This window comes from Carcharodon carcharias, chromosome 8, assembly GCF_017639515.1.
Source record: "Carcharodon carcharias isolate sCarCar2 chromosome 8, sCarCar2.pri, whole genome shotgun sequence".
NCBI lineage: Eukaryota > Metazoa > Chordata > Chondrichthyes > Lamniformes > Lamnidae > Carcharodon > Carcharodon carcharias.
Genome location: NC_054474.1, coordinates 127933795 through 127961388, shown reverse-complemented (window position 1 = coordinate 127961388; position 27594 = coordinate 127933795). Strand labels below are relative to the sequence as shown.

The 27594-nt window shown below is 47.4% G+C and overlaps 1 protein-coding gene across 11 annotated transcripts in view; it reads right to left on the bottom strand.

Moving 5' to 3' along the window:
- Positions 1-27594, bottom strand: part of abca2 (ATP-binding cassette, sub-family A (ABC1), member 2) — a 592304-nt gene that overhangs the window by 8746 nt on the left and 555964 nt on the right. For 10 of the 11 annotated variants that reach the window (XM_041193236.1, XM_041193243.1, XM_041193237.1 and 7 more), the window contains 4 exons: positions 26738-26830; positions 25747-25849; positions 8371-8508; positions 5750-5956 (listed from right to left, as the gene is read on the bottom strand). In XM_041193236.1, the coding sequence (XP_041049170.1) occupies positions 5750-5956; positions 8371-8508; positions 25747-25849; positions 26738-26830 (541 nt within the window). Of the gene's footprint in view, positions 1-5749; positions 5957-8370; positions 8525-25746; positions 25850-26737; positions 26831-27594 lie in introns of all 11 variants that reach the window. The other variant, XR_005943747.1, reaches the window with a different exon arrangement.

The following is a 27594-nucleotide window of genomic DNA, read 5'->3' as shown; positions in this document are numbered from 1 at the left end:
CCTTATTGTGAATGCTCCACACATTAAGATTCAATGCCTTTAGACTTATCTTTTTATCCTTGTTAGTCATCTTAGCTTTATTTTGCACTATGACCCCATTTGTTTTTCACCCTTGTTTTTTCTGCCTTCCACTTTTGCTTCTTTCTTTTCTGTCTTTTGTTTCTATCCTTGCTTCCTCCTTCTCTGTCTCCCTGCTCAGGTTCCCATCCCTCCATAAATGTTTAACCTAGTTCTGTAAAAACCTGTAAAGCTCAGTGTTCTTATTACTACTGAATTCAAAGACGGCATCTTGAAACATACAAATTGAAAAATTAGTTGTGGCAGTTGTCTCAAGTTTCCCTCTGGGATTTGAACGACATAGCATTTACCACCAGCTGTGCCATAAAAAGTTTGATAAATAACCCAGGAGAGACGTTTCTGAATCTTGACCCACCAATTTCTCATGAAAAAGTTTCAGTCGTCCCTTAACCTCATGACCATAAACTAGTTCAAAAGGACTAAAACCAGTCAATGCATTAGAAGAATCCCTAATAGCAAATAACAAGAATGGAATCCCCCTATCCCAATCCTATGGATAATCCTGACTATGTGCCCTCATAGTTTTTAAAGTTTGCTGCCATCTTTCCAAAGCCCCTTGTGACACAGGATGGTAAGCTGTTGACTTAAATTGTTTATCCCCAAACTGTTCATTACTTCCTTAAACAGCTGTGACATGAAAGTTGAACCCTGATCTGATTGCATTTCCTTAGGTAAACCATATCTTGTAAAAAAAATTAATTAACGCTTCCACAATTTTCTTTGTTGTCATATTTCTCAAAGGTATTGCTTCAGGAAACCTTGTATGCACATCCATTATTGTCAGTAAGTACAGATCCCATTTTTAAAATTAGGGACGGGTCCTACATAATTAATCATGACCCTAGTAAAAGGTTCTTCAAATGCTGGAATTGGAATTAAAGGTGCCACTTAATCACTGCGGTTTCCCTATCACCTACAGAATTTGACTATATCCCTAGGAAATTCAGGCCAATAAAAATGATTTTGTATTTTCGCCTGATGCCTAATTCCCAAATGCCCCCCACCATGGGACTTTCATCAGCAATTATCAGAATCTCATTTCTATGTCTAAATGGTATTACAATCTGATGCATCTCCCTCTAGCTCTCATTTGCTGAAACACGATACGGCCATTTCCTCATTAAAACGTTACTTTTAAGGTAATAACATTCTGAGATACATTTTGCCTCTATTTCTGAATAAACTATTTGATATGACTGCTTTATTTGCAAATCCTTTTTCTGTAACTCTGCCAACTGCCTTGAGTTAAATATCTCAGTTGCATTGTGTTCCAGTCTTTGTTCCTGAAAAATGTTATCAAACACAGTGCCAGCTAATTGGACTTCCACACCTTCTCTCTGCCTTTGAACTCCCTGTTTTTCTTGTTTCAACCTATGTGCCTGTGATCTTATTATCACACAATCTGGAAACAATCCAGGATGCCCTCTCTGCAGCACTCTGTTGAAAATGCTTCTAAGGTTGCTCAACCCACATCTGTGACCCAGCTATATCATTACCAAAAATAAATTGAACCCCTGCAACAGGCAATTTTTCCACTAGTCCAACAATCACCTCACCTGTTTTCCACTTGCTTTTTAAATTTACCTTCCACAATGGAATAGGTTTAGCATCTCCATGAACCCCACTTATTATCACTTGTTCCTGCAATACTCCCTCTGAACAGCTAATGTCACCAGCCCACAACATTAAGGATTGACTAGCCCTAGTGTATCTTAAAATTTTAACATCTTTATCTACTCCACCCCGTACACATGGAAAGACTTCCCTTCACATACAAAATCTTAAAACATTTTTGCAACCTGCTCCTCAAGATTCCCTTGGGTAACTTGTGAACACATTCCCACTTCCTTACCTATCACTGATTCTTCCTGTTTTACCTGCACACAAACCATAGGTTTTTCCTGTGCCTGAATCTCAGAATCCACAGTACTTTTACTTCTAGAACTTTTCTGTAGCCCAATAGTCCCAATAGGTTTTTCCTGCAATTTCCAACACACTGACTTGGTGGGAAAAGTTTTCCCCCCCATTGGTGGGGTTGTGCGGGGGCAGGCAGGGGTGAGCACAAACCCGATTGGCGCCCCCGATTGGGGCCGCACTGCCATTTTACGTGGGCAGGCCAATTAAGACCCACCCAGTGTGACTCTCACCCAGAAGCGATGAGTGCTCCCTGTGCGGGCGGGGGGATTCCGAGTCGGGGCCTGTGCTCTCTTGCGCATGCGAAAATGTTTTAAAATTTAAATAAAGGGGAAAAAAAACTTTTAAAATACGTCCCCTCATGTGGAAGTGTCACGTGAGCTGTGACATGAATGAATTTTTAAAATAATTTTTATTGAATTTTAAAACACTTCATGAGACCTCATCCTGCCCGTGGATGAGGTTTCATGAAAAATGCGAAAGCTGCCTGGGCTCTTCGCCTGCCCGCCAGTCTTAAGGTTGGAAGGCAGCTCATTTAATTGTTTAAATTAGTTTTTAAACAGGCCTTAATAGGCCTTTGACAGTTCGGCGGGTGCGTAGCTGACTCGGCTGTGCACCCACCAAACTGAAGATCTAAATGACACGCGGTGACGTCGCCCCCTGGCCCCCCGCCGCACCCCCCCCACCCCCCCACGCTCGCCGACAGGATAATGCTTCCCATGTGTCCAACTTTATTAGAATAAAACACCTCAATCTTCGAGTGTCACTTCTACCCTTAGCATCTTCCTTTTTATTCTAAGAAACTTCCTGCGAATTTCCACCTACTCCTTCTCTTCCCCGAATACCCACCTTCCTTTCACTTTCCAACTTTCTATCCTTTTCTGATTTAAAAGGGTGATGAGAAAAAGGTTTAGCTCTATGAACTAACTCATTATCATCAGCCATCTCTGCTGATGTTTTCCTGCCTTTACCCTCTGTTCCTCCACATGAGTACTCACTATTGAAGGAATTAAATCTTTAAAGTCTTCCAAAAGAATTACTTCTCTAAGAGCTGCATATGTTGTCTCTATCTTTAACACTTATATTCACTGGTCAAAATTACTTTGTTTTACTCTCTCAAACTCAATATAAGTTTGCCTAGGCTGTTTTCTCATATTCCTAAATTTTTGCCTGTATGCCTCAAGAACCAACTCATATGCACCCAAAATAGTTTTTTTAAATCACATCATAGTTCACTGACATTTCTTCTGACATAAACCTCATGTGCTCTACCCACCAACCTGGATTATAACAACAATGTCCAGTTTTCCTGGGCCAATTCATCTGTTCAGCTATCTTCTCAAATGAAATAAAGAATGTTTCAACATCCCTTTCCTTAAACTTTGGAAGAGCTTGTTCAAATTTAAACATTTCCCCACTGGGTTTTAGGGTAAAGTATTTTTTTCATCATTAGAACTTTCTTCAGAATCTGAGATCTCTTTTTTAACTTCCTGCCTTTTAAGCTGGTATTCCCTTTCTCATTCCTTCTCTCTTTCCCTTGCCTCTCTTTCTTTATCCTTATTTCTTGCCTGGAATTCCAGATCCAGCTTCTTTTCTTTCTTCTGCCTTTCTGCTTGCTCCGTTTGAAATGCCGTTTTTCTTTCCTTTTCTTTTTCCTTTGTCTCTAATTCAAATTTTTCCAGTTCCTTTGCTTGTTCAAGTTCAATTTTCATCATTCATAACAGAAGTCTTACTACCTCCAGCTGTGACTCACTAGTGTCAGATATCACTTCCAACTTTAAATGCTGTGCTATCATTTCAACTATGTCTGCTTTCTTTGCCCCTACTGGTAACCTCAATTGCAACTTATCCGCCAACTCTCTTAATTTACCCTTAGATGCTTTTTGCAATCCAATCAGAGTTATAGTTTCTACCTCCAAAAAGTTTTAGCTATTTTTGCAGTCTCATCACTTTAAAAATCCCTCACACCAAATCCTGAATTCAAAGTGCTTCTTGTACTCGTCACCTTAAGATTCATTAGCTCCAAACCAATCAAGGCATTTCAAATATATCCCGGACAAGCCCCCAATTTTGTTATGGCAGGCGGATGGTAAATGTCAAGCTGCACAAATCCCGGAGAGAAACGTGAAGTAGCTGCCACAACTACTTTCAAATTATGTTTATTATGAGATGCGGGCTTTAGATTCAGTAAAAAGAAGGCCACCAAGGGTTAAAGTTTTTTTAAAAACTAAATTAAACATTTATTAATAAAAAGAGATAATTAAAGCGCATACATCGGTCTACAAATTACTATTATGTTAACTCCTAGCTCCCCTAATTAATCTAACATCAAGTAATACCTTTGTTAAGGCAATCGATTTTAAAAAGGCTCAGGAAAAATATCACAATACCCTGAACAGTCGAATTCAAAGTGAGTTTTCTTCACTTCAGTTCGTGTATACAACAACTTGAGGCTTAGAGGTTGGAGGCTTATCACACTTGTTAGATCTTAGAATTCCTTCCCTTGCACACAGCCTTCTCTCCTTTATACATATTTTCCCCTTTGAATACAAATTCCCATTGTTTCACTAGGTCTTTGGGCTTAACTTCTCTAATAATAAAAATCTATCATAGTACCAATTTTACCAATAATCTTTAGGAAAAATAAACATTTTTTTTTTAAACTTCTTTTGGCTAGGTGAAACATTTCACTCCCTCTTTTGAATTCAAGCTACTCTGGTTCATTTAAAAATGCAAATGTCCCCATTAGACCTCACATTCTAAAACTTCACCCATGTTTACCTATTTAGCATTTCAAACCTAGCTTCTCTTCTTACAGCAAAGCCTTCAGATCACACACATGTAGACACAGGCCCCACTATTACGCTACAATAAATTCCAAATAACATTATGAAAATTATTATATCTTCCTGACAGGTAGAAAACAGTTGGACTGGTGACAGGCATGTGCCTTGGCCACCTCAGATCTACTTTTCCTAATTGCAATTTGAGTGTGTGAATTTAAGCTGACCTCTCTCTGCCCATGAATCTGTGGAAACCACCCATGTTTCATTTAAGTTTTCCAAGGGCCACAAGCAGAAACCAAATTGGCAAAATATATTTTGGTCGTCTGGCTCTGACTTGCTACAAAAAAAATGACGCTGTTTTCAGAGGAACTTGCTTGTGGGCTACCAATGACGCAAATTTCTGAGCAATAAAAAGCTTTGTTGTACTCCAAGGATAAAAATCTCCACAATCTCGCAGCAGTCAACAGTTGAAACCAGAGCTAGCATAGAAAAATAGATATTTCTATCCCTGTTTGGAGCTAAAGTTGGTGGCATGGACGATTGGCTTATACATGGGATATACCCTCTCTTGGATTCCTTCCTAGTCAGGTAGATTTCTAAAAGGTGGTGGAAACCCCAGTTGCACCAGACCAGTGCATGTCCTGGCTCCCGCTGGATAGATACAAGGCTGAGGGATAGGGGTCAAGGGATGTATAATTAGTGATGGGAATCAAAACTACTGTTGGAAAGGACAAGTACCAAATGACAGCAATAGAGCAGTGGACCAACATCTCATAGGCACCTTCTGGTTGAAATAGGGACAACAGATAGAGAATTTACTTATGATGCCAGCAAACGTAACTGGAGGGTTTGATGAAGAGAAACTTTGGAGTGTTGTCCTCATCTTACAATGGATGGTTTGGGTAGACTTTTGGGAACAGCAGGGACATAGCACGTTGAGTCCTTTAATCTCAATTGCATGCGGTACTTACACGCTCCTCCTCGAAGCTGATTAGCCCTTCGTCATCACTCTCTAACTCTTCGGGCTCTTCAACAGTCAGGGCCTGTAGTTCTGTCGTGGTGCCCCTCGGCCGCAGCAGACTGAGGATACGCTTGATCGGTGACTGCACGCTCCCTGTGCTGACAGTTTCCTGCTGCTCCAGGTTGTCGCTCTGCTTCTTTGCAAAGTTTACAAACACCTGCAATGATCGACAAAGTAGAAGAACCTCTCAATAACAACAATTTGCATCTATGCAGCGTCTTTATCAGGGATGCTTAACCGAGCAAAACGTGATATCAAGCCAAAAGAGGGGACATTTAGGATAGGTCACTAAATGCTTGGTCAAAGAGTTAGGTTTTAAGAAGCACGTTAAAGGAGGATAGAGCTAGAGAGGCAGAAAGTTTTATGCAGGGAATTCTAGAGCTATCTAATGCAATTGAAGGCTGAACTTCAAATCCAGATGTCTTCCTTGCATGAGTATTTCAGCTGCATACTTGCTAGCCTTTCAGTTGAAAGCTTCAGGAAATTTTCCAAATAAAAAGCAACTATGACAGTGCAAGGAAAACTATTTGTGGGAGCATGTTAGTTGTTGAACTTTGAGATCTTAGTCTGAAACAGGTTTAGTCAACTGGCTGGACATCTCTCACTGCTGGCTCAAGGTATCCTCCATGAAATGAGATTGAGCATGTTCAAGGCAAATCTTTGCAGGTGTCAGCACAGAGGACAAAACTGGTCACGATTTGCCATGACACTTAGAGCGTTCACAGGACATTTGGTGTGGCAATAGAAAATGCTACACTGAGTTCCTGTCTGGAAATGGTTGATACCAACAATGGGTGTTAGCCACATTGTGCTCAGTAACAGGTGGAAAATCAATGGTAGGAATGCAACACTGTTTTGTCGCTTTGGCTTCTGGCTCAGGCCTCTCAGGAGTCAAATCTAGAGAGCCTCACTCTTCCCCAGCAGTGCGCAATGCCATGTACAGAAGAGCACAGAATGCCAGCGCAAATGTTATTTTTCTGCAATAGCTAGGCTTTCTATATTCCTAAGTGAGATTTTATGCTTAATCATGGGCACAATTTTCTTTTCACTGAATTGTTAACAGGGTGTTATAAGCTTTCCCAAGAAGAAGACTAGAAAGACTTTCATCTTATCTGTTTAGACTGGCCTCAAATGAAGTCTAAGGATTGTATTCCAAGAACCTTTGTCATCCAATCTACATTATTCATCATGAGGTTCAAATGCTTTAACAATGGAATATTTTTAATTAAAATTTCCCTGCTCCCACTTCTTCCAATCCATGGTTCAAGTCTCCTTGGCAACTAACCTCATCTTACCCCGATTGAACCCTGCAGCACTTTATTTTAAAGCTGTGAGGTGGACAAGTCTGAGCCTGCCTGACCTGAAGCCAGTTAACTGTTGGCCAGAAATACCCAGTGATAGAGACTTGGCTTTCTCAAGAATTTTATAAAAAAATTCTAAAGCACAAAACAGCAGCCAAGTCTGATTGATTTTTCAATGTCCTATTCCTTAGGACTGAAAAAACAAATTTAGTCATTCCAATAAACTGAAAATGGTAAACAACGAGTGGTAGAGCTATGAAGTCTACTGGGTATTACAGAAAAATGACAATGTTTATCTATAACTGTGTACACCAATATATATCTATACAGTTTAAATTCTATTAATGGTACAGAATGATAATCCCCTCCAATGATGCAGACTGGCTATCCTTATTTCCAATGTGACACTATCTTAATGGTAGCAGTTTTGCCTCTGGGTCAGAAGGTTCTGCACCAGAGCTTGAGCTCATACCCCAGGCTGGCACTCCTGCTGTCCTTTGGGTAAGACAATGAACCAACGTTTTCCCTGCCTATTCAGATAGATAGATGCTACATTATTTTTCCTAGTGTCTTGGTCAAGTTGATCAATGACTAAGAAAGAAAAATGATGAATGGTCATTTATGGTATATTGCTCACATATTTGAAAAATGGATAAGCCTATAAAGCACAAGTGAGAGCCCTTTATTGAGATAAGGCACTACATAAATGATTGCCTGTCTTTCTTATTGCTACTACTATTTCTCCAAATTGATAATACCAAATGGCAACACCAATGTGTAGACAGCATTGTAAGATGTTATAAACTGCAATAGCAGCTGGTTTGTCACTTCAACCACAAAAACAGAAAATCAACCATAATCCTTTGTGAGATACACTTTTCTTACACTTTCCTTTGACTTAGCCAAGTGTCATTTTAAGAGGGCTTAATGGTGTCTGCATTATCGGAATTTACATGCTACGTGGTAATGCAGAACATCTCAGAATGTGTGGTTACTGATGTGGAAGCTTAATGAATCATATCTGATGGTGAATTTTAAAGGAACACACCAAACTTCAATTGCTCTGGTGGCAAGATTCATGTTGCACCTGTGGCAGTGGCTACACAAAACGTAAAAATGACATCCTAAATGTTTTCATGCTTTTGACTGATGTATGTCACCTATTTATTTGCAAACATGTTAACTAGGTTTTGCATTATGAAGAGATCCTTGCCAGGGATTCACAAACTATAATTACCCTTGTTCTCCAGATGCTGCAGGATTTACTTACATTGTCCAGTGTGGTTTGACTGACAGAATAATCTTCAATTCCTAATACGTCGACTACTTGCTCCATCTTACTGAAAACCTGGGCCAGCGAGATGTTTTCTGACTTCAGCTGATACTGCACTTTGGTATGGTGTCTCTCCTAGAACAAAAGAAGTCTGCATCAGATTAGTATGAGTCTATTGCTGTGATAGCAACTTCACAAAATTGGGTCCCAACTCCAGCACTGGAGCAAAATGTAATCACAAATAAACAGATGCAGGGTGGAATTCGTGCGCTTTGGTGTTGGGTGCGTTTGGCAGTGTGACGGCCAATATAGCGAGAAGGCCAGAAATCGGTTTCACGACATCGTGAAACCAGTTTGCAATTGTCAGTTCTGCCTGTAAATGGCAGTCCACGTTTCCTGCCATCGGAAGTCAGGAACCTCAGTGTCATGTATCTGCATACAATTAAAAGCCTAGCTCGCCAGCATCGTCAGCCAATGCTGGATCATCTGAGCATCTTGGCGTGATTGCATGCTGACGTGTTTCAAAATAGCATACATAAGGCATGCACTTTGCAGGCTGCAGTTTGAGGGGAACACAGAGGTGAGTGCACAGTAGCGTTGCAGAGCGCTCGCCAGGGTTGCCTGCTGGACTTCAAGGTTGAGGCACAGTGCATTCAGGTGAGAGCACAGGCAAGTCTCTTGTTCCCGGCTGGCTGGCAAGGTGCCGGGGCAAGGGCTGCCCTGCAGTTGAGGAGACTTGGGGGTGGGGGGGCAAGGGTTGCATTGCAGTTGAGGCAACTTGGGTGGGGGGGCAAGTGCTGCACTGCAGTTGATAGTAGTACACAAGCACATGGGAGGTGGGTGGGGGAGGGGGAGTGGCCAAGTATTAGGGAAACTTGTATGAAGTGACCATTCCTCCACAGCTGAGACAGTTCAGACGCAGCCACATTGACATGCATGGAATCAAGCCTCTAGCTTATCTGCCCACCCAAGCAATGCAGAGGCAAAGTGCCACCAAATGCTCCAGCGCTTTTCACCCCTCGGGCACAGCCTTCAAATTAATGAGCATATGAGTGGACTGCAGAACTGATGGATAACTAGGCACGTTGCACAATCTCATCGCCAAAGCTGGCCATGGAGCAGTCACTGGTAAGGGTGCTCTCAGTTCCTTGCAATGTCAGCATCCCAATTTCAATCAGTCTACCCATGATTCAAGCTAACAGTGCAGACTTACACTGTGGGTTAGGATACTGCCTGTGCCTGAGCTGAGAGCACAGCATGCAGTCCAATGGGCAAAGCTACTGCTAATTGGTCAGGTGGAGTGGGGCGGAGGGGATGAGATCTCAGGCAGCCATGCATGCACTAAATTCTGGCCATCCGAGTAGTGGCCAGCACTCTGGGATGAATGAAGGGGCCTTCAGGCTTAACAAAGGGGAGTTCTTAGTACACCCATGCTAACCCGTGCATCTCTCTCTTTCATCCTGCAGGAGAAGTACATCAGAAGCCTGGAGCCTGGTGAACTAGCTGTATGCCTCGTGGCTTACAGAGAGCGAAGACAAATGAGAAAAGAGCGAAGGAGGTGACTGGCTGGGCAGTGGGAGGAGCAGTGCTCTCAGAAAGAAGGGGGGGCTGGGGCTCATGCACGCATCTCTGGAGAGCCACAGCAAGCTGTCACTGTTTGGCACCTAGCTAGACACAGGGTCTATAGATGCAATCTTTCATTCCTGCAGATGGCCGAGAAACAGCATCGCTGAAGACTGTGTATCTAGGGGACTGGTCGGTCACACCTGCAGGTTTGGCGCTAAATGGACATGGAGGGCATCAATGCCCATGACCATGAAAGTGACAGTGGCACTCAATTTCTATGCCAATGGCTCCTTTCAGGGCTCCGCAGATGACCTCTGTGGGATCTTACAAGCCTCCACCCACAAATGCACCATGATGTCATGGATGCCATCTTCGCTAGGGTAAACAACTTAGTGCATTTCACCTAGGACCAGGACAGCCAGGATATAAGACCGAATGGATTTGCCCAGATCTTGGGTTTCCCACAGATGCAGGATGCCATGGACTGCATTCACATGGCACTCAGATCTCCATCGCAACACACAATGAATGATGTCAATGGCAAGGGCTTCCATTCTCTGAATGTGCAGCTTGTGTGCAACCACTACAAATGCATTCTGCAGGTCTGTGCACAGTTCCCAGGGAGTGCCCATGACTCCGACGTTCTCAGTTGGTCTCAGATCCCTGACGTCTTCCAGGGTCCAGAGGCTGCAGTGATGGCTCCTCGGGGGCAAATACTACCAGCAGAGGGCATGGCTGATGACACCAGTGCGGTGGCCTCAGACTGTAGCGGAGCGAAGGTATAACAAGGCTCATCCTGCAACCTGCACCTTGGTGGAGCAACCATCGCAAAGCTGGAAATGAGGCTCTGGTCCTGGGCTATCTGGTGGAGCCCTGCAATACAGTCCACAGAGGATATCATGCATCATTGCTGCCTGCTACGCCCGTTACAACCTGGCACGGCAAAGGGGAGAGGTGATGGAGGAGCTGGGCATGTCCTCCGATGACACGGACGTCAATGCGGATGAGGGTGAGGAGGTCCTTGAAGGCAATGATGACGGTAATGAGACCATTGTACTGGCCAGATGAAGCAGGCATGCTCAGGAGGCCCTCATAGCTGCCATATTTGTGGAGGATGATGACAACACGCAGTGAGGTGACACCATAGATCCTACATTGCATCTGTGAACATTTGGCTCCAGTCTGGCTGATGGCAGCACACATATCCTCTGTGATAAGACTCATCATGGAGACACAGTGGAGGCCCTGATAGTCGCTCAATTCCAGGAGGATGCTGACGACATGCAGTGAGGACACTTTCTACATCTTCACATAACCTCTGTGAATGTCTGACTCCCGTCTGGCCTTGGGCAGCTCACTTGTGCTGTGTGATCACAGTCGCTTCATGGAGATGCAGCCATGAAACTTTAAATGCACCTGATCCTTTGTCAGCCTTCAGAACATGACTCCTTCAGGAGCACAGTGTCACTGGTCACAGATGCTGATGAGATGGGGCTAGCCCCACCTTAAAGATGCTGAGAGTACACAGAGAGAATGATGGCACTCTGTGGTGCCTGCCCACAATAGTCTGGCAGCAATGACGAACACCGTTGAGGTGCGGACATCACTAATGTGTCCAGTGAGTGAGAGGCCGGACCATCACTTTGATCTGAAGTCTGCAGAAAACACAGGAAAGAGGCCCTGGACTAAGACACCTGCATTTATCTTGTACAGAATGGTTTCATATTTGAGTAACACAAAGAGAACATGGAGACATAGGCAGGGAAACATTCTTAGAAGTTTATTAACAATTGTGAACATTATGTAAAAGTGATTAACAGCCAAGCCCAGGCTGTGTAACTACATCTAGCCAAGTGGTTATGGTACTGGGTTAATAACCCCAAGATCAAGAGTTCAAATCTCACAATGGCAAACAATGAAACAATGTAACTTCATCTGAAACAGATAGAAATAGGTTTGTACTTGAAAGAGTTACATCTTCTTGCTTGGCCTACATAGCCAAGTGGTTATGGTACTGGGTTTGTAACCCCAAGGTCAAGGGTTCAAATCTCACAATGGCAAACTATGAAACAATGTAACTTCATCTGAAACAGATGGAAACGGGTTCGTACTCGAAAGAATTACATCTAGCCAAGTGGTAATGGTACTGGGTTTGTAACCCCAAGATCAAGAGTTCAAATCTCACAATGGCAGACTATGAAACAATGTAACTTCATCTGAAACAGATGGAAATGGGTATGTACTCGAAAGAGTCACATTTAAAAGATTATCAAGAGTTCAAATCTCACAATGGCAGACTATGAAACAATGTAACTTCATCTGAAACAGATGGAAATGTGTTTGTACTGGAAAGAGTTACATCTAGCCAAGTGGTTATGGTACTGGGTTTGTAACCCCAAGATCAAGAGTTCAAATCTCACAATGGCAAACTATGAAACAATGTAACTTCATCTGAAAAACAGATGGAAACGTGTTTGTACGGGGGAGATGGTGGTGTAGTGGTGATGTTGCTGGACTAGTAATCCAGAGACCCAGGCTAATGTTCTGGAGGCATGGGTTCAAATCCCACCATGGTAGTTGTTGGAATTTGAATTCAATTAATAGATTTGCTTGGCCTAAATAGCCAAGTGGTTATGGTACTGGGTTTGTAACCCCAAGATCAAGGGTTCAAATCTCACAATGGCAAACTATGAAACAATGTAACTTCATCTGAAACAGATGGAAACGGGTTTGTACTCGAAAGAGTTACATCTAGCCAAGTGGTTATGGTACTGGGTTTGTAACCCCAAGATCAAGAGTTCAAATCTCACAACGGCAAACCATGAAACAATGTAACTTCATCTGAAACAGATGGAAATGGGTTTGTACTCGAAAGAGGACATCTGGATTCCATGGTGTAATGGTGAGCACTCTGGACTCTGAATCTTGCAATCCGAGTTCAAAATCTCATTGTAAGCTTGTGCTTAGGCTTGGCCTAAATAGCCAAGTGGTTATGGTACTGGGTTTGTAACCCTAAGATCAAGAGTTCAAATCTCACAATGGCAAACTAAGAAACAATGTAACTTCATCTGAAACAGATGGAAACGGGTTTGTACTCAAAAGAGTTACATCTAGCCAAGTGGTTATAGTACTGGGTTTGTAACCCCCAGATCAAGAGTTCATTTTCTTAATGATCTCGTGGAGGTAGTTGTGGATTCAGTTGGTTTCCTGATACTGAGGAGAGAAGGTGTGTGGTGTTAGTGTTGCTGCTCCTCAGTGTTTCAACTGTTTCTGCTGCTGCCTTTGGGGTTGTTGCTTCTGCTGTGTGCTGCTGCTGCCCCTGCACTTGAGGGTGTTTGCTGCTGCTGCTGGACCTGCACTTGAGGGTGTTTGCTGCTGCTGCTGGACCTGCACTTGAAGGTGTTTGCTGCTGCTGCTGGACCTGCCCGTGTGGAGCAAAAGGAGAGAGAGGGAGAGAAGAAGAACAGCTTCTGTTGCTACAGGACAGGAAGGCCAGGAGGCCAGGACTGTGTCTAAAAACAACATCTTAGGTGGGTGTCCAACATTATTGTTTGTGTAAGGTGGGGGCAATAAAGGACTGTGTTTTGTAGGGGGAGGAAAGAAGACTGCAGGAAGGTTTGGGGAAGGAAGAGAGGGGGGTGTGTGGTTAAAACCACCATTCTGCTACCCCCCGCCCCACCCAGCCCTTTCCCAGTAAGGCCAGCGGTGGCTGGTGAAGACATCGCCTCCCCCTGCAAGAAGATCATCACACCCCACCCAACATCCACCTTTCACTGGAGACACCCACCTGGACTCTTCCCTTTTCCCTCCTGTGCCTCCCTGTCCTTCACTCCTCTCCCTCCTCTCCTCTCCTGTACAAAAGGGGGAGGTTATTACTACCTCCCTCCCTAGGGAGGAACATTGTATATTTAAAAAATATATATATATTAAAAAATATATATAATTTAAAAAAAAAAATGGCCAATCCTTCCCAGGGTGGGCGTGGCTCTGGCCTTAAAGCCAGTTCAACATCTCCTGTGGCCGGGCCCTCGAGGGCTAATGTGGAGGCGGCTTTGTCACCGGTGGCAGGGCCTACAAAAAAGACTTATGCGGGGGTGGTTGCTTCTGCAGCTCCTGCTGCTCCCGCTGCCCTGTCGCCATTCCGTCTCCTCACCAGGGCCCTCGGGGTAAAATGCTACGCTCACCCTGAGATGACTATTGAGGCCTGCGTTAAGGCTATGGCTGGGGTTGTCGGCCCCTCAGCCATTGTCGCGGCCTCAAAGATGTATGGGAGGGCCATCTTTTTCTTGAGGTCCGAGCGGGTGGTGCAACTCGCCCTGCAGAAGGGGCTCACTGTGGGCGGGACTTTTCTGGCGGTGGATCCCCTTGAGGCCACCGCCCAGAAGATTGTTATTTCAAATGTCCCGCCCTTTATACCATGTGGGCTCCTCCTCCCCCACCTTAATAAGCTGGGGGAGGTCAGGTCAGGGGTTGCACCAGTCCCGCTCGGCCTCAAAGACTCGGCCCTCCGCCACGTGTACTCCTTCCAGCGCCAAGTTTTCGTCCGCTTGGCCCGGGAGGAGTGCCTGGAGGGGGCCTTCTCAGTTAATTTTGAGGGGACCGCCTATCGGGTCTTCTGGACCGCGGAGGGTGTGCGGTGCCATGCCTGTAAGGAGGTGGGGCACGTAAGAAAGAACTGCCCCGCCTCCAAGGCCACGAGCCCCACCCAAGCGGCCGCGGCTGGCACCGCCCCTCCTCCCCCCGCCACCACTCCATCTCCCTCCCCGCAAGGGGAAGCGACCCCGGCAGCAGCTGCCATCTCGGCTGCCGGTGAGGCGGGGGGAGAGCCCCCGCGCCGTAAGAAGGCGCGGAGGAAGACCCGAAATTTGGAGGCGGCCCCTGAAACGCCCCAAACCCCCCAAACACATGGAAAAACCGGCTCGGGGGAAAAAACATCATCCGGCCCCGGCGTCATGTCCGCGTGTGCTCCCGGGTCCGTGGGCGCTAAGGCGCCAAGTGCTGGGCCCGGCATCGTCCCTGCGCGTGCTCCCGGGGCCGGCGGGGAAAAGACGCGGGACCCCGAGCCGGGGAAACAAACATCAAAAACCCAGAGGGTGGAGTGTCCGGGAGGGCTGGACAAGGAGGAGGGGGCCTCGGAAATGGAGGTCTCCCTAGCCCCCAGCCTGACCCGGAAGAGACGTCACGCTTCGGAGGAGGAAGTGGGCGACGCCCAAACTGAAGAAGTTGGGCGTGTCCCTTCCCCTGATGAAGAGGTGGTGGCGTCTCCACCCAGTAAAACCTCGCCCTGCCCTCTGGGGGAACCCGAAACTCCTACCCCTACCACTGTTCCCCCTACCAGTCTGCTGCAGTCCCCTGAACAGGACCCCTCGGGGGTCACTGAGGGCACCTCCCTTGAGGTGGTGTCCATCTCCAGTGCACTTAACACCCCTGAGGTACCTTCTGGCTCGTCGGGGGACTGCAACTTTGAAAATTTAAAAAATATAAAAGCGTCATTGGGTGGCGGCGAAAAGGAGGGCCTTCCCGCTCCCTCCCAAACCTTGACACCGGGCGTCCTATGTTTAGGTCAGGAGTTTGTCCTGAGCTCCCCGGACGACCCGGTGCCGGGAGGAGAGCGGGCATCAGAACTGCCGCTGCCCTCTGGCCCAATAAGTTTAGAGGAGACCAGAGAGGATTCCTCTGGCCTTGATCCTGGGGGTGGGATCGAGGCACAGATAGAGCCAGCTGGCAGCTCCGACTCAGCCCCTGTACTCAATGTGGGGGAGGGGTCGGAAGCTGGAGGCGACGACCCGGAGGAGGACGAGGTGTCGGTGGTGAGCGTTGGGGATTACGCGGAGTCGCTCTCAAGCGAGGCGGTGGATCCCCTGGTGCCCTCTACTGACTCCCCCCTCATCCCCCCAAGGGAACTCCGGGACTTTTTGTCGGGGCACCGCGGTCGCCGAGACAGGGTTCAGTTGGCCTTGGACCGGTGGCATTCGTTTCCGCTGGTGTTCTGGTCCACTCGCGAGGCTCTCAAGTCTCCCGAGTTGGATAGGAACGCGCGGCGGAGGGTCCAAACGTTTCTCGCTGGGCTCCTGAAGGAGAGGAAGGACTAAAAAGTCCTCTTCTTCTTTTTAATGACTTAAGGTGAAGGTTTGATGTACCTTTGACAATGAAGACCACTATAGCCAGCCTTAACATCCGCGGCAGCAGGGGCGCACAGCGCAGGTTCCAGAACTTCTCGGTCCTCAGGGACGGGAAGTATGCGTTGTGCTTCCTGCAAGAAACCCATACCGTTCCGGGAGACGAAGCCACGTGGCTCCTGGAGTGGCGAGGGGGGGTCTACATGAGTCACCTAGCCTCCAATTCTGGCGGGGTGGCTATCTTGTTGGCCCCGCATTTTCAGCCGGAGATCTTGGGGGTCAAGGAGCCGGTGCCAGGCCGGTTGCTGCACCTGACTGTGCGTCTGGGGGGGGGGCGGTGCTTCACTTTGTGAATGTGTACGCTCCCCTGGGCACGCAGCAGCAAGCGAGCTTCTTTGAAGAAGTGTCCACTCATCTTGGCTCCATCGACGCTGGCGAGTGCATCGTCCTCTGGGGGGATTTCAATTGCACCCTCGGGGTCCGGGACCGTCACGGTACCCCGCACTGCACGCGAGGTGTGAGTAAGTTGCGGGACCTGGTCAGGTCCTTCGACTTAGTGGACGTCTGGCGAAATCTCCATCCTGACTCCAGCGTGTTCACCTTTGTGTCACCTGGAGTCGGAGCGTCCAGACTCGACCGCCTTTACGTTTCGAAGGCGTACGTGTCCTGCGTTCCGGCTGCTTCTATACAGCAGGTTCCGTGCACGGACCACCGTCTGGTGTGGGCGGAGCTCACTTCGTTCTGCGCTCGGACGGGGTCCGCGTACTGGCATTTTAATAACCTGTTGTTGGAAGACCAGCGGTTCCTGGACTCGTTCCGTCGCTTCTGGGCCGGCTAGAGAAGGAAGCGGGGCGGCTTCCCCTCCTTGAGGCTATGGTGGGACGTGGGCAAGACTCACGTCCGAGTTTTCTGTCAAGAGTACGCGAAGGGGTCGACAAAGAGACGCAAATCCAGGGTCGAGGAGTTGGAGAAGGAGGTGCTCGACCTGGAGGCACGTCTCCGTCAGCCCGACGCGGACCCGGCCCTGCCGTCGGTGTACGATGAGAGGAAGGGCGCGCTGCGGGACCTGCAACTGGTCGGGTCTCGGGGCGCGTTCGTGAGGTCGCGGATCTGTTTCCTTAAGGAGATGGACCGCGGCTCTCCCTTCTTCTACTCACTGGAAAAAAGGCACGGGGTCCGTAAGCAGCTCTTTACGCTGCTGGCCGACGACGGATCCCTTGTCTCGGATCCGGAGGGCATCAGGGCCATTGCCCGAGATTACTACACTGCCCTGTTCTCTCCGGATCCGTCCAGTGAGGAAGCTTGCAGAGTTTTGTGGGAGGACGTGCCGCAGGTCGGCCCGGAGTGCGCCGGAAAGCTCGACTCCCCTATAAGTCTGGGGGAGCTGACCGGCGCACTCGACGGTCTTTCTAGGGGCAAAACCCCGGGACTAGACGGGCTGACCGTGGAGTTCTTCAGGGCGTTCTGGGACGTCTTGGGGAGCGACTTCGCGGGGGTCCTGGGGGAGAGCATTGCTACCGGGGAGATGCCCCTTTCGTGGCGCAGGGCCGTGATTGCCCTGCTGCCGAAGAAGGGGGATCTCCGCCTTCTTAAAAACTGGCGCCCGGTCTCCCTCCTCAGCACGGACTACAAAATCTTCGCCCGAGCCATGTCTTCTCGGCTCGGCACCGTGCTGGACCACATGATCCACCCTGACCAGTCCTACACCGTCCCGGACCGAACCATTTATGATAACATCCATCTGGTCCGGGACATCATCCACCATTCCCAGAGGGCTGGTCTGTCGAGCGCCTTCCTGTCTCTCGATCAGGAGAAGGCGTTCGACAGGGTGGATCACGAATACTTACTCGGAACTCTGCGAGCTTTCGGGTTCGGGACGCATTTTGTCGCCCGGATCCGACTTCTGTACACCGCCGCGGAGTGTCTAGTGAAGGTTAACGGGTCCCTGACGGCGCCCCTTCGCTTTGGGAGAGGGGTACGTCAGGGCTGCCCCCTGTCTGGCCAGTTGTATTCTATCTGCGTGGAGCCTTTCCTGCGCCTCTTGCGGAGGAGGTTGTCGGGATTGGTTCTGCGCGGGCCGGGCATCGGGGTGGTCCTTTCGGCTTACGCCGATGACGTGCTCCTTATGTTTAGTGACCCGGCTGACCTGCGGAGGATGCGCGAGTGCCAGGAGGTCTACTCTGCCGCTTCTTCTGCCAGGATCAACTGGGGTAAATGTTCTGGACTCCTGGTCGGTCAGTGGCAGATGGATCCCCTACCCGAGGAGCTCAGGCCTTTCACCTGGAGCAGGACCAGCCTCCTCTACCTGGGGGTCACCGCTCGCCTGCGGCGCTGGACAGGACTGCTCCGAGTGCTACCTTACCGAGGTCGAGTTCTGGTCATAAACCAGCTGATCGCCGCCATGTTGTGGTATCGGCTGGTCACTTTGACCCCTCCCCCGGACTTTGTCACAAGAATCCAGAGATTGTTAGTCGACTTCTTCTGGGACAAAAGATTGCACTGGGTCGCTGCCGAGGTTCTGAGTCTCCCGCTTAGGGAGGGTGGTCAGGCGCTAGTGTGCCTACGCACACAGGTGGCGACTTTCCGCCTTCAGACCCTGCAGCGATACCTCTACGTCGAGCCTCCTCCTAGATGGTGTGCCCTGATGACGTATTTCCTCCGTCAGGTGCACGGCCTGAATTATGACGTGCAGCTCCTGTTTATAGAACAGCTGGGCCTCGGTGGCTCCTTGCAGGCGTTGCCCGTCTTTTACCAGGACCTGATCAAAGTCTGGAAAGTGGTCGCCTCGCGACGCAGCTCTCCCCCGTCAGGAGTAGCGGCTATCGTCAGAGAGCCGCTGCTCAGGAATCCGCCCCTCCGTCCTTTTCAGTGGTTGGCGGAGAGGAGGGCTGTGGCCGCAGGGGTGACCAGAATCGGGGACGTGCTGGGTGGCGGAGGACTGGGCTGGATGCTCCCGCAGGAGTTGGCGCAACGCGCGTCTGTGAGTGTCCAGGTCGCAGCCGATGCCATCCAAGACCTGAGAACGGTCGTGCTCGGACCCGACGTTATTTTGGGTCTTGAGGCGGCCCAGGTGCGCGGTGGTCTTCCGTCTGAGCGTTCCCCTGTTCGGACAGAATTCCACATTGGCCCCAAGCCCCGAACCCTCCCTCGGGTGCTGGTGCCCCGCAATATGAGCCGCCTCGGGGACATGCCCTCTGTGCCTTTTGGCACGGCAAAGAGGAGCTTTTTGTACGGACTGCTCCTGCACACCTTCCATTTTCACGCCCTTGTCCGTCGACCGGACACGCCCTGGCGTGCCTTGTTGCCGTCTGGCGGCGGAGGCCCCCGATGGGAGGCCCTCTACGGAGGTGTCCTCCCCCTTTCTATCGGAGACCTGGGTTGGAGGGTGTTGCATGCAGCAGTCCCTTATAATAAGAGGATGCATTGGTTCGCGGACTCTCAGGACACGTGCCCTTTTTGCGGTCTTGTGGAGTCCGTGGACCATGTATACATAGGGTGTTGTAGGCTGCACTCCCTTTTTAGTTATTTGAAAAACCTTTTATTGATGTTTTGTTTGCACTTCAGCCCCACGCTCCTGATCTATGGGCACCCGGTGCGGAAGGGGGTCGGGAAGGAGGAGGACCTCCTCGTGAACCTGCTCCTGGGCCTGGCCAAGTTGGCCATTAACAGGTCCAGGCAGCGGGCGATCGACGGGGGAGTCCCGCCCGATTGTTTGTCCCTCTTCCGCGGCTACGTTCGCTGCCGGATGTCCCTGGAGAAGGAGCACGCGGTGTCTGCTGGCACTCTCGAGGCCTTCCGTGCTCGGTGGGCACCGCGGGGACTGGGGTGTTTTGTTGACCCCTTTAATCACATTTTGATTTAAAGTTTGTAAGTTTCCTTTAAAACTTTGTTCTTGGTTTTACAGCTGACCTGAATTAGGGGCTGTGCCTGATTTTTCCCAATTTTGTTGATTTGGTTTTCATTTAAAAGATTATCAAGAGTTCAAATCTCACAACGGCAAACTATGAAACAATGTAACTTCATCTGAATAGGAACAGATGGAAACGTGTTTGTACTCGAAAGAGTTACATCTTCCTAACCTTCCTAACCCTGCTGCTATGTCTTGGTGCTCCCCTGATATCCATAGCGGAGTGGAGGCAGCCTGCTGACTGCCATGCGCTGTGATGACCTTGGTCGGCATCGTCTGGAGGGCTGAGGCCTGGAGGCCCCGGCCTGCTCTTGGGCTCCTGCTGTGTGTCAGTGGCACCCTCCTCAGCCTGTGGAGCTGGAGCCGCTGAGGTCACAGGAAGAGGGGTTTCGGACGGGCCGGACATTCCCAGAGTCACCAGGGTGGATGGTCCTGGGGTGTGTACCTCCTCATCCTCCTTCCTATGGGTGCCCCAGGGCCCCTGGCTGACTCCTTGAGAAGGGGTAGCTGAAGTGAGATCAAGCTGCCCAACACACCCCTCTTCTGTACACTGTTGGAGGCCAACTACGGGGTCAGCGATGGAGTTTAGCCCGAGCAGCCATGCAGGACCGATGTCCTGGGTCAAGGTGTCCATGATGGCTGCCATCCTACCAGTGTTGACCTTGATGCATTGCCATGCCAACGCACCATCACCTCAGCCTGCAGGCCGACAGATTCCTCCATTATGCCTTGCAATCTGAGGAGTGCAGCAGACATCTCTTCCTAGTGTTCCCAAGCAGCTCCAGCAACTGAGACATGACAAGTCCAGAGGCTCGTCATCTGACTTGGACTCAGCAGATTTCTGGCCTCCAGCAGTCCTCCGAGTGCCGAGGAGCTGGGAAGTCCCTGCCGCCGCCTGCTGTGGATCAGGCAGTGTGATGTGATCGCCAGATTGTGATCCTGAGGCTAGTCTAAAGCTCGGTTCCACCGAGGTGCATGTCTCTGCGCTGGTGCAGGATGTGGGTGAGCGCTGTGATGGGTCTTCAATGAAGATGCCTTCAGATTCCTCTTCAGAGGTTTCTTTGGGGCTTGATTGGGAGCCCTGGGTCCTGGATTCCATCAATTGTTTCCCAGATGTGCCTACGTAAGACGAGACTCCAAAATGCCTCCACACAACTTCTTCACACTGGCTTTAAAAGGTCTGGACCGCTCTTTCGGTGAGACCATTTGACGAAGAATGCCAGGGAGCAGTCTTTATGTGCCAGACACCATTCAGGTCTGTGAACGTCTGAAATTCGACACTGGTGAAAGCTGTTCCATTGTCAATCTCTGTCTCAATAATCTCAGGCAAACCATGTATACTAAAGGAATGACACAGCTTTTCAATAATTGCAGCTGAAGTTGGCGTTTTTATCTCATAGACATGATGCCACTATGAGCAACAGGAACATGGTGCCTAGAAGTCCCACAGTCAATATTCAGTCTGATCCATGGATGCCTATGCCATTCCCATAGGTGAGGAAGAGCTAAAACAGGTAGTTTCTGGTGTTGCTGTGAAATGGTAACGTGTTTAACCATGTTCTCAATGTCAACATCTATTCCTGGCTACCAGACATATCTACATGCCAACAACTTCATCCTCGATGTGCCTGGGTGTGCATTGTGGAACTCGGCCAAGAGTGACTGCACTGGGAAGGGGCCATGCCTCTGGAATCCCACAGGAAGATTCCATCCTGGCAACTCAGTTCAGTGTTTCTGGAATAAAAGTGTGCTTGGCCAGCCTTGTAAAGTGAAGTCTTTGACTTTTGACAGCACTGGGTCTCTGCTCATCCAATTCTTGATCTGTTTAGCATGTACAGGTGATGAATCCAAAAATTTTAACAACAACACTAACTTTTGTGGAATGGGTGTATTGGCAGGGCTGCCTGGTAATGGAAGCTGACTGAGTGTGTCTGCATTGGCTATATGCGAGCCAGAGTGGTACATGAATGTGCACTCATAAACTGATAGAGTCAGGGCCCAATGTTGGATTCTCGCTGAAGCCGTAGGTGGAATAGCTTTGTTTTCATTGAACAAGCCTGTCAGCAGCTTATGGTCGGACAGGATTTCGAAATGTCACCCGTGCACGTATTGGTGAAACTTCTTGACACCAAACACAACCGACAGCCCTTTTCTCTCCAGTTGGGAATAACTCTTTACAGTCTGGGAAAGTGTTTTTGAAACATAGCCAGTGGGCCTTACTGACCTGTCCTCCATTTTATGTGATAGTACCGCTCCTATGCCATAGGGAGAAGCACCACATGTCAGCACTAGCTCTTCAGCTGGGTCATAATGTACTGCCAAGCAAATGAATGGAGCAGTTTTTTCGCTGCTGCAAAGGCTTTTTCTTAAGGTGAGCATCATGAACCAGTGGTGGTTCTTCTTCAGCAACAGGTGGAGTGGTGCAAGCACGGTGGACAGATTAGGTAAGAAATGGCTGTAATAATTAATCATTTCTAGGAACAACTTAAGTTCTGTCACATGACAATGGCTTGGACCTTGTCTTCAACAGGATGCAACCCCACAGCGTCCACTCTGTGGCCCTGGTGTGTTACCTCAGATGCCTGGGATGTGCGGTTTTCTCACTTCAAACATACACCTGCTTCCATAAATCTTCTCAGCACTTCCTCAAGGTCGGCTAAATGTTCAGCTTTGGTCAGTCTAGTAATGAGAATGTTATCCAAGTACATAACCACATGTGGAATTCCCTACAAGAAACTCTCCATGGTTCGCTGAAAAGTAGTGTACGCAGATAAAAATCCAAAAGGTAATTGGGTGTACTGGTAGAGGCCTTTGTGAGTTTTGATCGTCAAATACTCTCTTGCTGTGCTGTCCAATTTCAACTGCTGATAGGCATAACTCATGTCCAGCTTTGTGTATGACTTGCCTCCTGCTAAATTGGCATACAAGTCATAGATTTTGGGAATGGGGTAGTGTCTAACTTTGTTGCTCTGTTGACTGTCAGTTTGTAGTCACCGCATATACGTATAGCTTGGTCTAGCTTGACAACTGGGATGATGGGTGCAGCCCACTCAGAAAACTGGAATAGGCTGAATTATTCCCAGGTTTTCCAATTTGCAAAACTCTGCTTCCGCTTTTCCTTTTAGTGAGTGAGGCACCGGCCTGGCCCTGAAGAAATGTGGTGTTGCCTGGCGATTGATGTGTATTTTAGCTTGCATGCTCTTCAGTTTTCCCAATTCATCTTGAAAACAGTGTCATATTTCTTCAAGAGCTCTGGAATTCCATTGGACTTCAAATGGGATATTTCTGACCAGTCCAGTTTTATTTCCTGCAGCCAATTTCAACTGAAAAAACTGGGCCTCTCCCCCTCTATGACCATCACAGGAAGCTGGGCTGTCTGCTGTTTGTAGCAGACTGGAAGAGCAGCAATGTTTTTGACATGAATGGGCTCCCCAGTGTCGGTTCACAGTTTGGCAGACGTGTGCTCCAATGTCAATGGCTGACTCCCCTCATTGAGTTACTTGACCGTGTGCTCCCCAACGATAGTAGCTGAAACAGGTTCGTTCTCTGCTTTGCAGTTTGTTTATTTTTTGTTCTGCACTGCCTAGCCAGGTGTCCTTTCTTAAAGCAATAGTTACCCTCTGCCCTGCTAAATCTGCAAACGCCCGCTCCATGATTCCTGCCACATCTATGGCAAATGGGTACCTTGTCGTGTGGAAGACAGGGAATCCGGCTGAAAATCTGTCGTGCCACTTTTCACACTATGCTCAGTGGCGGGCCTCTGCTCAACATGGTGCACTGCACCATTATTCACATGCTGCAAATCCTGAGAATCTTATGTGGCACTCTCCATAGAAAGAGTGTGTTCCAGAGTGCTTAAAATCAACATCTGATTCAGCAAGCAAACGACCCTGTATGGCGTTGTCAGTCACCCCTCGTACAAGTCTGTCCTGCAGCATATCATTCATGGCATCCCCGAACGAACTCACAGTACTCAGTCAGCTGTTTCAGGTTTGTCACCAAGGTAGTGACAGATTCTCCTGGTGCACGAATTTGCGTGTTGAGCTTGAAGTGCTGCATAATTACAGATGGTTTTGGCTGAAAATACAACTTCACAAACTCCACTAACTCGTACTTAGTATTGGACGCATTCAGGGCAGTCAGGTTTCTGATAACATTACATGTTTTGCTTCCACACACGCAGCAGGATAGCTCTACAGTTATCCCCAACAGTAACTTTATTCACAATGAAATAGAAACCGAGCCCCTTGACATACTGACTGCAATCCTCTGCATCTGCATCGTATGGATCAATCTTCCCGAACAATGGAATGATCGGTAAGTATTTCTCAACTTTGTGTCACTCACAGCCACTAGGATGAAGTATGCAGCATAAGCTGATTTCATCCTTGTCGCCAACTGTAATAACTTGAGGTAGGAGCAGGTATGGTGCAGAGAAATTTAATTTTTATTGAGGACAGGTGTTATAAAAAACTTACACGCTTAGCGCCCTCCGTCTACAAGAAGCACGCCCCTCAGTGCCGACCCAGGGCTGATAGACAGGAGGGAGGGACAACCAACCCAATTACTACAGGTGGTAATGCATAAATTTCCTGGATGCGACACACATACAAACTGAGATGTTCTTCCAGAATGAGTATGCTTGTGCAGAGGGATTGTGAAGGAGCACATGGCCCATGTACCTCCTGTATGGCATCAATCTTTTAATGGGACAGTGTTAGTGTTCCGCACTTCTTCATTTATATATGAAGACAATAAAAAGAAGATAGTTTTCAGCTGAATTCGCACCTTTAAAACTGCCTTAGGGAAATTTCTGTTCAACTTCCATGGTCTTCAGCTTTAAAAGCTCTAGATAAACCTGGCAAAAGTACCCCTTATATTTCTGGTCCCATTTTATCCGTAGCGCATAATAAATATAAATACAGGAGATGTGGGACAGGAACACCACTGCCCCTCATCGAAACATGGATCAGTGATAGCATCCTAATTCTGAAGGTCATTGCTTCAAATCCCTCTTTGAGACTTGAGCACATGATTAAGGTTGACACTTACTAAGATAACCTTGCACTGTTGGAGGTACTATCTTTCAGATGAGGTCAGTTTTTCATCACAGATGGACACAAGAGATCCCATATTCAAACAGAATGTCCAGGCCAACATTTATCCTTCAACCAACATCGCTAAAAACACACATTATCTGATAGTTAATCTCACTGCTATATATCGGAACTTGCTATGCGCAATTTGGCTGCAACATTTTCTCACATTATACTTCAGAAGTGCTTGGCTGCAGATCAAACTGCGATCATGAATTTGGATGCATTGCTCTTGCAAACTGGCAGAAACTACTTCCACCCAATTTGATGCTGAGGAAACAAAGCAATCAAGATATCTTAGCCCCACCAAATCACAAAAGCTGAGATGGAATTTTGGGCATTCTATTCACTACATGTCACAAACAACTTTAGAGGATCATTTTGTTGTCCATTGACATCAGTGATTTAAACCTGTTCCACAAACTTTGGAAAAGTTAGAAATGGTATGTAGGACATCCAATTAGTGTGAAAGAAACAAATGAAATGGTAATGTATAACTCTCCTGGGCCAACAGACAAAAAAACTGACATATTCTTCCAGAATGAGTACGTTTGCACTGTAGGTTTACAAAGGAGCATAGAGCTTGTGTACCTCCTATACGGCACCAATCCTTTAATGGAACTGTGTCAGTGTTCTCTGTTGGAAACAACACAAACAATAACATTGTTTTCAGCTGAATTTATACCTTTAGAACTGCTTCAGGGAAATTTCTGTTGAAAAAGCGGACAACTTCTTTCACGTACAGGCTGGACTTTGTGCGGACAGTGATCATGTAGCCATCGCCAAACCTTGGAAAGAAGCAAGATGGAAAAGGTGATCAGTCTGAATCCATTTTAAAATCAGGTGACTATCAGTCTGAGTTTACAATGTTTTCCCCCAGCCCAGCTTGTTTCAGAGTTCACTTCTTATTCCAAAGAATAATTAAAAATTCCTAATTATCTCCGTTCCTTAAAAGTTAAAATCCTTGTAATGCTGATTATAAGACCAGAATTTTGTATCTGATGAGAATTTATTTTGTCTCTTTTTATCTTTTCCCCCCTCCAGAAATCACCTTAGGGTGTTTTCCCTACTCTTGAAGAGCAGGTTTGGTGAAAGTGGCTGCATCTTAGGGGTAACAGTGTACTACTAATTATTGGGGTGTTGCACTTTAGTAGCCCCTCCTTGGTTGCAGCCCTAAGTGAATCCTGGCAGATTAGTATTGGTTTGTAGCTTAAGACCTGTGCTTTGAGAACCCAGTGATATTGGTGAAGTATAAAGCAGCCAGTAAGAACTTCACTAATCTTTCTCAGAGAATGGCAAATGTACTTGGATTTTTGCTTAGGTTACAATCACCAGGTTTTCCGATGAGAAATGTTGCAGTGTATGCTGGTGGTGTTAAGTGCCCGTGCCACTGGTGACAGAGCGTGTATCAGAAATGCAGAGTTACAATAGTATTCAAGCGGATACCAATCATGACAGAGTGCTTGCTAGTACGTGGTATCATGATATCAATCAGTAAAGAGCATTTTATTCACATTTACTTGATTCAAAATGTGACCCCTATATGGAAAGAAAGAAGGAAGGAAGAAAGTCAACCAGCACCACTAAATGAAAGATTAGCGCACGGCACTGAACAGCTGGCTTAGCAATGTCTGACTGATTAGGATGGGCTGGGAAAAGCTGGAATGTCAAGTTACCGGTTTTTCAGGTGCTGGATGCTGCCAAGACACTTGAACCGTCCGTTTACCATGATGGCGAGTCTTGTGCACAGTGCTTCACACTCCTCCATGCTGTAGAGATGAAAAGAGGTAGATTAGATACAACATGTTTCTCAGCATCTCATTATCTCCCAAAGCACCACCAAACAATGGTGAAAAATGTTCTCTCTTCTGCTCAGTTTGGCTTTTCAAATTATTTAACAATAGCAGGGTTGCAGTGAAAAGGTCACATTCAATACTTGTGCCCTGTATCCTTCTATCATGGTTGGATGTGGGATGGGATGAGGTTTTATACTCATTAACATTAAGAAAGCCTCAAAACTGAAAAATGATAGGATTCCACTTCAGGCACCTGATGTTATCATGAAAAACCTTCCGGTCACATACAGAATGGTTTCAATGCAAAATAAAAGCTATTAAATGATGCACACTAGATTATCACCCACTCACTTCTGAACCAGGTATAATATTTTCAGTTGGCTATGCAAATGTTTATCAAATTGCAACTGGAGATCTGACTTTTTAAAAATAGACAAAACTTTTCTCCCTTGCTTCCTCCTGCCTGTTGATATGGCAACATTAATCACTATGTTTTCAATGAATTTTCAGCAGTCAAGTATATCTCAAAATTCCAGTCATGATACCACTCCCATTTGTATCCTGCTATCCTGTTCCAGTTTTGCATTTGATGAAATTTGACAATCCTATTTGAACAGTAATCCTGAACTTCAGCAAACACCTGCTAATACATCTCCTTGGGTTCAATGAGACTGTCAACGTTATACTAAATTATTTTTTTACTTCCTTATTTGTCATTGAAATGTGGACCTATTTCC